The sequence below is a fragment of the Perca fluviatilis genome, chromosome 20 (genome assembly GCF_010015445.1).
Source record: "Perca fluviatilis chromosome 20, GENO_Pfluv_1.0, whole genome shotgun sequence".
NCBI classification, from domain to species: domain Eukaryota; kingdom Metazoa; phylum Chordata; class Actinopteri; order Perciformes; family Percidae; genus Perca; species Perca fluviatilis.
In genome coordinates, this window is record NC_053131.1 from 9796454 (window position 1) to 9807904 (window position 11451).

At 39.9% G+C, this 11451-nt stretch overlaps 2 gene segments (V, D, J or C); both read right to left on the reverse strand.

Annotated features, from left to right (window-relative positions):
- Positions 1–6921: 6921 nt before the first annotated feature.
- On the reverse strand, positions 6922–7962 carry LOC120549443. The segment is given in 2 exon segments: positions 6922–7413; positions 7811–7962. Coding segments are annotated over 2 exon segments (447 nt in total).
- Positions 7963–10484: 2522 nt separating this feature from the next.
- Positions 10485–11188, reverse strand: LOC120549444. The segment is given in 2 exon segments: positions 10485–11036; positions 11117–11188. Coding segments are annotated over 2 exon segments (397 nt in total).
- Positions 11189–11451: the final 263 nt, after the last annotated feature.

An 11451-nucleotide genomic window follows, 5' to 3' on the forward strand; every position in this document is an offset into this window, starting at 1 on the left:
CATGTTGTCTTTTTGGTTTGGTTATTTTGTTTGGTGGTAATTTTATTGTTGATATGAAAGATATCCTCAGCGTATCAGCAGTCCTACTGATTATTTCCAACCTCCTCTTTGAGTAAACCCTCCTGTCGGCAAACCAACAGGAAGTCATTAGGTGGGTGGTGTCATAGTTCATCCACCCCCTTCTCCTCCATTATAACCCTCATGTCAACTACTACTATATGCCACTGGCTCAGTATAAATCATCAACTTTTTATTCCTGACTCAAGGTCCATTCAAAAGGCACAGACATGACATACAACACACCTTTTAAAAGAGAAATAGAAACATACAAAGAAATAAACAGAAGAAACAACAATACTACATTTCTATAAAAGCCACTTATACCAGTGTTTCCATAGTGGTGATTGGTATCGTATGGCACTAAACCTAGATTTACTAATAGCATAACAATGCTATTTTGGGAGACGTTCAGGCGACAAATGAATTTGTAGATTAGACTCCTCAAGAATGCCTGGAAGGTGCTGACCCCTGCATTACAGAACAGGTCGCTTGCACTAGAGCACCTGGGTTTGTTGAGCAGTATCCTCATACAGTCATTATAAGCAACCTTAAGTTTCTGCATGCTTGCCTTTTTGAACTTAGTCCATAAGGGAGCAGTATACAGAGGAGTGCAATAAGCTTTAAACAGACTCATTTTGACGTCATCCGTGCACATGTGGAATTTTCTTACCAACATGTTAGCTTGGGCATATAATATGCGACGCTGCCTGAGTATATCCTCATCATCAGATAACTGATCTGTAATGTAGTGACCCAGATATTTAATTTTATTACAGACACTCATCAATTGTCCTGATAGATAAGTCTGGAAAACAAATGTCTTTGTCCTCTTTTGTCCTACATATCAAGACGGCACTATTTTTACCATTATACAATAAATCATATTTAACCCCATATTCAGAGCAGATATTCAGTAGTAGCTGAAAACCAGCACTGCTGGGAGAGAAAATGGCCAAATCATCAGCATACATGAGATGATTTACTAAGGTGTTACCAATCATACAGCCTGTTTTGCATCTTGTCATTTGGTTGGATAACTCATCCATGTACATGTTGAAGAGTGTTGGTGAGAGTAACCCCCCCCCACACCGACGTACCCCATTACTTACCCCCAAAGGAGGCGGAGACTGTATTACCCCATTTAACCTGCATACTCTGGTTGGCATACCAGTAAGCCAGGATTCTTAGAATACTGTCAGGTGCACCCCTTTGGCTCAGTTTTTCAAATAGCTTATGATGATTGACTCTATCAAAGGCCTTGGAAGCATCAATAAACCCAACTAGCATAGATGAATTCTGTCTTATGTACCCCTGTGTTGCCTCCTTCAAGGCATAGATACACAAATCAGTACCAAGCTTGGCTTTGAAGCCAAATTTATTGTCAGTGGTACCAATATAAGGACATAGACGATCAAGCAAAATTCTTTCCAGTACTTGGATATCACACTGGCTAGGGCTATCGGCCTATAATTATCCAAACTCCCAACATTGCCAGCTTTGTCCTTGATGACAGGCAAAATAGTAACGGACAACATAGATTCAGGTAGCATGCCATGAGTCATAAATCCAGAAAAGCAAATGGCAAGCAGTACTGCCACCTTTGGGCCAGCAAACTTAAGGTGCTCTGCTGTAATGTGGTCTGGCCCACTCACTTTCTTATCCGAAAACTGTGCTACGGCCTGGCAGACGTCACTGGAGGTGATTATCTCTGGATTACTGTTGACAATATTTGCCACTTTGTCGGAGTCACTTTTAACACAAATTACTTTTAACTATCAATCTACGCCACTGACTGGCTCAGTATAAAGATCTGATTAAAGATATACTACCACCCTATGAAAGGAAGGAATACAGGTGCAGGGGCTGAGAGCTGTAATAAAGACGTGGAACAATGTGAGGAGGTTTTTGTACTGAGGAGCAGTGATATGTAGCACTGTGTAAACTAGCAGCACAGAAGTACACTGCACTGCTGCTCAGGCTGAGTTCTTTAATTGTTAATGTGCAGTTTTGGTCTTTGTTTGCACTCCCTTCCATCGTCACATTCACTCCAGTCTCTGGATTTCCATCATTATAATTCATATATCCCAGGAACTGTAGTTGTCTTTTTGACTGCTTGTACCAGAGGATTTGGTAATAGTTTGGAATGGTGTGTAAACATCTGATTTTGGCTGGCTGTCCTGGTCTGCTGTAAATGTCAGCTGGAGTCTGGAAGACTTGATCACTGAGAGAGGAACCTGCTGAAAAGATACAAACCAAAAAACATGACACAATGTGTAAGAATGGTAAATTGAGCAATGTAATATAAAATTCAGCAATGTAATAAAAATACAAAATTCAGTTACAGCTAAAATAACAGCGCCATAGTAAACTTGCTGTACACAAAACTATAACCAGATGTTGTTAAAAAACGAATGTCTTTTGATGACATTACCTGAAACCAGAATAGTGTTCAAATGAATGCTTAGGAATAGGATGATCATGTTGTCTTTTTGGTTTGGTTATTTTGTTTGGTAATAATTTTATTGTTGATATGAAAGATATCCTCAGCGTATCAGCAGTCCTACTGATTATTTCCAACCTCCTCTTTGAGTAAACCCTCCTGTCAGCAAACCAACAGGAAGTCATTAGGTGGGTGGTGTCATAGTTCATCCTCCCCCTTCTCCTCCATTATAACGCTCATGTCAACTACCACTATATGCCACAGGCTCAGTATAAAGATCTGATTAAAGATATACTGCCACCTTTATGAAAGGGGGGGGGGTGTACAGATGCATTGGTGAGAGTGTAAGCTGTTACATGGACATGAGGAGGTTTTTGTACTGAGGAGCAGTGATATGTAGCACTGTGTAACCTAGCAGCACAGAAGTACACTGCACTGCTGCTTAGGCTGAGTTCTTCTATTGTTAATGTGCAGTTTTGGTCTTTGTATGCACTCCCTTCCATTGTCACATTCACTCCAGTCTTGGGAGATGCATTGTCTAAATACACATATTCCAGGAACTGTAGTTGTCGATTTGACTGTTTGTACCAGAGGATTTGGTTATAGCTTGGAATGGCGTGTAAACATCTGATTTTGGCTGGCTGTCCTGGTCTGCTGTAAATGTCATCTGGAGTCTGGAAGACTTGCTCACTGATAGAGGTACCTGTTGAAAAGACACAAACCAAAAACACATGACACAGTGTTTAAGAATAAGCACAGGTAAATTCAGCAATGTAATAATGTTATGTTATATTGTAACTATCCCTTTAACATTATAATCATTATGTCAACTACCACTCTACGCCACTGACTGGCTCAGTATAAAGATCTGATTTAAAGAGATACTACCACCCTATGAAAGGAAGGAATACAGGTGCAGGGGCAGAGAGCTGTAATGAAGACGTGGAACAATGTGAGGAGGTTTTTGTACTGAGGAGCAGTGATATGTAGCACTGTGTAAACTAGCAGCACAGAAGTACACTGCACTGCTGCTCAGGCTGAGTTCTTTAATTGTTAATGTGCAGTTTTGGTCTTTGTTTGCACTCCCTTCCATCGTCACATTCACTCCAGTCTCTGGATATCCATCATTATAATACACATATCCCAGGAACTGTAGTTGTCTTTTTGACTGTTTGTACCAGAGGATTTGGTTATAGCTTGTAATGGTGTGTAAACATCTGATTTTGGCTGGCTGTCCTGGTCTGCTGTAAATGTCAGCTGGAGTCTGGAAGACTTTCTCACTGAGAGAGGAACCTGTTGAAAAGATACAAAACAAAAAACATGACACAATGTGTAAGAGTGGTAAATTTAGCAATGTAATAAAAATACAAAATTCAGTTATAGCTAAAATAATAGCGCTGTAGTCAACTTGCTGTGCACACAACTATAACCAGATGTTGTTAAAAATGAATGTCTTTTGATGACATTACCTGAAACCAGAATAGTGTTCAAATGAATGCTTAGGAATAGGATGATCATGTTGTCTTTTTGGTTTGGTTATTTTGTTTGGTAATAATTTGGTTGTTTTTATGAAAGATATCCTCAGTGTATCAGCAGTCCTACTGATTATATCCAACCTCCTCTTTGAGTAAACCCTCCTGTCAGCAAACCAACAGGAAGTCATTAGGTGGGTGGTGTCATAGTTCATCCTCCCCCTTCTCCACCATTATAACCCTCATGTCAACTACCACTATCTGCCACTGGCTCAGTTTAAAGATCTGATTTAAAGATATACTTCCACCCTATGAAAGGAGGGAATACAGGTGCATTGAGGAGACTGTAAGCTGTTATGTGGACATGAGATTTTTGTACTGAGGAGCAGTGATGTGTAGCACTGTGTAAACTAGCAGCACAGAAGTGCACTGCTGTTCAGGCTGAGTTCTTCTATTGTTAATGTGCAGTTTTGGTCTTTTTCGCACTCACTTCCATTGTCACACCCAGTCCAGCCTCTGGATATTTATCGTTAAAATATACATATCCCAGGAACTGTAGTTGTCTTTTTGATTGTTTATACCAGAGGATTCGATCATAGCTTTGAATACTGTGAACAGTGGATTCTGGCTTTTTGTCCAAGGTTGTTGTAAGTGTTGGCTGGAGTCTGGTGGACTTGGTCACTTGGAGAGGAACCTACGGAAAAGCAAGTGCAAGACACAAGTTAGTAACTAGGGAGAAAACTGTCCTTTCTCTACCAATGCTTTCTTTGGATCGGTTTGTGCAAAATTATTCAGCCCCCTTAAGTTAATACTTTGTAGCGCCACCTTTTGCTGCGATTACAGCTGTAAGTCGCTTGGGGTATGTCTCTATCAGTTTTGCACATCGAGAGACTGACATTTTTGCCCATTCCTCCTTGCAAAACAGCTCGAGCTCAGTGAGGTTGGATGGAGAGCGTTTGTGAACAGCAGTTTTCAGTTCTTTCCACAGATTCTAGATTGGATTCAGGTCTGGACTTTGACTTGGCCATTCTAACACCTGGATATGTTTATTTGTGAACCATTCCATTGTAGATTTTGCTTTATGTTTTGGATCATTGTCTTGTTGGAAGACAAATCTCCGTCCCAGTCTCAGGTCTTTTGCAGACTCTTTTGCAGTTTTCTTCCAGAATGGTCCTGTATTTGGCTCCATCCATCTTCCCATCAATTTTAACCATCTTCCCTGTCCCTGCTGAAGAAAAGCAGGCCCAAACCATGATGCTGCCACCACCATGTTTGACAGTGGGGATGGTGTGTTCAGGGTGATGAGCTGTGTTGCTTTTACGCCAAACATAACGTTTTGCATTGTTGCCAAAAAGTTCGATTTTGGTTTCATCTGACCACAGCACCTTCTTCCACATGTTTGGTGTGTCTCCCAGGTGGCTTTTGGCAAACTTTAAACGACACTTTTTATGCATATCTTTAAGAAATGGCTTTCTTCTTGCCACTCTTCCATAAAGGCCAGATTTGTGCAGTATACGACTGATTGTTGTCCTATGGACAGAGTCTCCCAGCTCAGCTGTAGATCTCTGCAGTTCATCCAGAGTGATCATGGGCCTCTTGGCTGCATCTCTGATCAGTCTTCTCATTGTATGAGCTGAAAGTTTAGAGGGACGGCCGGGTCTTCGTAGATTTGTAGTGGTCTGATACTCCTTCCATTTCAATATTATCGCTTGCACAGTGCTCCTTGGGATGTTTTAAAGCTTGGGAAATCTTTTTGTATCCAAATCCGGCTTTAAACCTTCTCCACAACAGTATCTCGGACCTGCCTGGTGTGTTCCTTGTTCTTCATGATGCTCTCTGCGCTTTACACGGACCTCTGAGACTATCACAGAGCAGGTGCATTTATACGGAGACTTGATTACACACAGCTGGATTCTATTTATCATCATTAGTCATTTAGGTCAACATTGGATCATTCAGAGATCCTCACTGAACTTCTGGAGAGAGTTTGCTGCACTTAAAGTAAAGGGGCTGAATAATTTTGCACGCCCACTTTTTCAGTTTTTTATTTGTTAAAGTTTGAAATAGCCAATGAATTTCGTTCCACTTCATAATTGGGACCCACTTGTTGTTGATTCTTCACAAAAAATTACAGTTTTATATCTTTATGTTTGAGGCCTGAAATGTGGCAAAAGGTCGAAACGTTCAAGGGGGCCGAATACTTTCGCAAGGCACTGTATTTTCGCCACTATATAATGCAGATATGACAATCATTCGCACCTCTTTATATCTTTTCTAAAAAGGCCCTCCTATCAGAAAATGAAGGTGGGCGTTGTCATAGTGCATCCTCCTGTTCGAAGTAAAAAAAAAAAAGCATAAAACCCAAGGGCTACTCCATTATGGAAAAAATGAAAATGTTGGTCAATATTGAAATCCCAATTATTTAATGTGATTACTCACTGACTTTTGGAAAGGCGTTGCAATTATTGAACTTAAAAAAACTTCAAACCGTTAAACAAATCAACAGTAAAAAAAAAAAAAAACACCTTAAACTGTGAAATTTCCCCAAATACTTTTTTTTTTTTATTTAACTTTTTGAATTCCCCTTCAGAACACAATAAGAAAAATAAGAGTTTACTTGCAAAACGTTATGTTCAAAATAATCAGTTTTTTTCAATTACATTGTTAGTTGATCAATAGGAGTCAAAATCTGATTAATTGCACAGCCCTAGTATCAGGGGTAAAAAAAAATACACAGACACTTAATGAAAGGATCTATATATCTCAATATAAATAAATGAAACCTATGGCAAAGACCTGAAATGAACAAGCGATGCATTTTTTTTTATATTGATCAATTCAACTTTCTTTATTAAAGCCCAGATGTGAACATACAAGTTCATTTTCATTTATGTGTTGTATTTTTTTCCCACAGTTTGTCAAAAAGAAACTGTCACACGCATCAAGAGATGTGTGGAGAAACACTGCACCCTAACGACGAAAGAAGAATCTAGCTGTCTCAAAGCGAGCCAGCTGTCTTGATATCAGTCATTCACAATGTGGTTTATTTGTCGTTCATGTGGTAAATTGTGTGCTTGTGTAACCGGCTGCACCAGAGAGGGTTTTTGTTAAAGACGTTGGGGTTAATGCAGCACTGTGCTTTACTGGCAGCACAGAAATACACCGCGCTGTCCTCGGATCCACTCAGCTTTGGGATATGAAGACTTGCCAGGCTTCCTCCGTTACCACTCACTTCATACGTGTCTTTGAATGGAGCTTCAACAACTGCAGAAGTGAATTGTACGTAGCCAACTAGGACCATGTCATTTTTCCCAGCAGACTGTTTATACCACTGGATCATATTAAAATTAGTGTTTGAATGGCTGCAGTTCATCACGACGACTTCTCCAGCATGTTTGATCACGGCAGTAGGAGTCTGATGAACACGGTTCTGTGGGAGTTCTGCAGGAGACATTTAAAACAAGTGACGAAAATATACTTCAATGAAAATATTGGTCATTTTTGCATGCAACTAGGACTACAGTTGAAAATTAGCCGACTGGCTAACACTGCCGCATTTACAGAAATGTTGATTAATGTGCATTGTCCTAATCAAATAAATCTAAACACACATACAGTGTGTCATGGATGTAGTGGAAATAAGTCCAATAGTGCAAGGATAAAGTCTAGAGACCAGCATTAAATATGGACAATATAAGAGAATAATGTAGACATAGTAATATACAAACTATAGTAGTGCAAGGATAAAGTTAAAAAAATAAAAAAACGCATTGAATATGGGCATTATAAGGGAATAAAGTAGACCGTAGGATAGACCCAAATCAACAGTCAATATTACCTGTTAAACAGAACGGTAGAGCTGCTAAATGTACGAGGAGTCTAATCATGATCCTTAACGCAGATAAAAACAAAACTATAATGACGACTGCAAACTGAGTAGAGCTGCCTGGATGTAAAGGAGGAGGAGGAGGAGGAGAGGCCGACTTTATGAGCTGTTACGTCTTCGTCTTACGTGATTTTGTACAGTATCCTGCTGTGTTGGCTCACACAGGTATCCTGATGATATCAATGGTGATTTCCTGCCACAGGCTGCAGTAAGATGCAGGTGTGCTCTTTCTTTAGTGTTGAGTTTACGTGGCTGATTATCAGAGAGGGTTTTTGTAAAAGGAAGATTGAAATTGAGTCACTGTGTCTACTAGCTGCGCAGTAATACACGCCGCTGTCTTCTGGCTGTCTGAGTTTCAGTACCTCAAGTTGAGATTTCACTGAGCCATCTCCAGTCACACTGAAATGCAGTTTGAATGGCTCCTCAAGGACTGGGTTAGTATAATGAATATATCCAATGAGTTTAAGGCCAGAGTCAGCCGTCTGCTGCTGGTACCACAATATTACATCGTATGTACTGACTGAATGGTTGCAACTGATGTTTGCTGAACCACGAGGACTTCCTAGAATTGATGATGGAGCCTGATGGACGTTAGTGCTCTGTGAATGACCTGCATTTAAAGAGAGAAAAAACATTAAGAAAACAAACTGTTGCAAAAAAAACTTTTAGCTAAGAGTTTGAATTGAAACCTACAGGAGAGCCAGAGAAGCAGCAGAGTGATCCTGCTGATGTTTCTGATCATGATGTGTTAATCTTCCTCGGTCTCTGCATCGACTGGCAGACTGAACAGACGTTATGGGATTAACTTTGAGGGGAGGAGACAGAATTTGGTTATTTTAAGGCATCACTGTATTATACCATATACCCACTTAATGCCCAATGACACGCAACAACATACTTTCCATTATATTTTGAATTGTCATCTGTGTTTTTCTTCTTCACGTGGGCTAAATGAAGGTATTTGCACGGTAAATTGGTGCATAAAAGTGTATCCAAATACAGGAAATGAAGTTGTTGATGCTAAAAACTTCCCTAAGGGAGGACACCCAGACCCCCCAAACCCCCCCAAAAAAAAAAAAAAAAAAAAAAAAAAAAAAAAAATATGAACTATACCCCCGTATGTTATAATAAAAGGTGATCGGATAACGTTTTTTTCCAAAAAAACATTTACTGGTGCCCACTTCTGAAATGTGAGGACTTTGTGCTGTTTTTATATTACATGTTATATCAGTGTAACTTGAATGTGTTTTTAATAAGCACATACAAGGTGTCACCTTTTGCATTGGGGATTGTTGATTGGGGATTTTCAACTAAATGATTAATTGATTAATCGGGTGTACTTATAGTAGTATTTTCTCATCGAAGGGTTTGAAATGTTCTTAATGTTGAACTTGCAGTGTGTCTTACAAGGGGCCCTTTCCCTTTTCTGTAACTTGGTATTAGTTATTTTTGTCTTTTTCATGCTGTATCTCATTTTGTTTTTCCACTTTTATCACTTTCATTAGTGTCTGTAATCTTGAATCCAGTATGTTAAGCAGCTCATTGTAATTTGATCATTTCAGGCAGATTGCCCCACTGAGTGATGTGTGTCTGTTTTTTGTAGATCTTGACACAGGTTCTGTCTGCAACACAGTGTGCAAGCTGATGCCACAGAAATGCACTCCACTGTCACCCTAGTTCACATTTGTTAATGTGGAAGATTCACTCTCAGCTTGTCCGGGCTAAAATCCTCAAAGTCTGGCTGCCTGGCGATCAGTTTCCTCCCTTTCCTCTGGCAACTGTTGATACCAGTACATCTGATAGTATTTGCTATGAATATCCCGACTGCAGTTCATCTGAGCAGACTGGCCCCTCTGTACCGATCCCTGTGGACTGGTGTACTTCCATTGCTACCTGGAACCAAAACCATAAACCAAACCAAACATCAAAACTAATTCAAAGATGTTAGCAAAAGTATAAAACCTGAAGCACAGAACAGAAACATAGAGAAAATGAGGGCTGAGATCATTTTGATCTGCTGAACAGATGTGACAGATGACAGTGAGGCATTCAACTAGCTGATCTCAGCATCACATCATCCATCCTGTCACATGATAGGGCTATCTGTAAGAAGGTGCATCATCATAACTGTCAGACAACACACACTTGGGATACTTGACAATTCACACTGTCTACTGTAATCGGTCTACATTTATCTCAATTAACATTTGTTGGTAGTCAAACAGTGTATTGAACTGTGCTTGGGTCCTGTTGCTGTGACGTGCAAGTCCCTAGCTTTGGCAGTAGACACAGAGGGAATGGTAGTTTATACAGAACACGTTTTTTATTCTAGATTCTGATTACAGTACAGTCCTTGTAACCATCGAACAGTGGTTCAATGTAGTTCTGCCATGCATGAAAAGGCAAATAGAAATGTCTACAGAAAATAAAGAGAAACCTAATACATGCAGTAAGAAGTGTACACAACTTGACTGTAATTCCAAAGGATGATGATGATAATGAAATCAGCTCAGCACTGAATTAGATACTTGAAATGACTGTTCAGTAGTAGTACAATTATGTTAATTTCACATTTACTGTGACATTATTACTGCTGTAAAAAAAAATATATATATTTAATGTTGCTACTCTCCAGTGTAAAAGCCATGAATTACACTGAATACTGACCAAAAATCTTAACACAGTCTACGTGTCTAGAGCTCCCCCTACAGATAAAGACAGTCTTTTATTCATTGTGACGAATATTAGGATCCAGCCGTAGATTGTACTTGAGGTCCCCCTACAGTACAGCAGATAAATAGACTCACTAATAGAGCCAACGGTGCTCTGGGGTTTTTGTTCAGCTGTTGAATGTGTCTGTATCACTGTGTTCACTCACAGCACAGAAATACAAGCCTTTATCTTCTGGCTTCAGATTGTTCACTGTGAATGTCCCATTCTCAGCTTCAGTCTTGGTGGCTGAGAATTTCTCTTTGCTGAACTCTCCAAAATCATGATCTTTCTTTGGCAGTTGTTGTGAAAACTACTAGTTTCATTGTTTCTCCTGGCAGCTGTCTGTACCAGTACATCTGGAAGTAGCCAGCACCCTTGGTGTGACTGCAGCTTATTGTTGCACTGTCGGTCGTGTTTTTCCAGAGTCTGTCCGGAGTCTGGGTGACATCACTTCCATCAGTTAGACCTGTGTGTTTTACAGTAAAAAGTTACCATAAGTGGACATTTGTTCTCTGAAATAAACTTGCAGATATTAAAGTACTTAACCTTGTATGCAGAGCAGTGATATTAAAAAGCTGAGGCGTCCATGTTTGATAATGTCCATGTTCTAAAACTGAGAGTGTCCTATACTGTCTGTCTGTCGGTGTGGTGACAGAGATATGAAGAGCTGCAGGTGGGAGTGTCTCTGCAGAGTGTGACCTTCTCTGATCCTGTTAGCTGCTCTATCAAAACCCACGTGGTGAATCAAAGTGTAACTGAGTATTTGTGGTCCTTGAGGTCCCCCTACAGTACAGCAGATAAATAGACTCACTAATAGAGCCAGTGGTGCTCTGGGGTTTTTGTTCATCTGTTGAATGTGTCTGTATCACTGTGTTTACTCA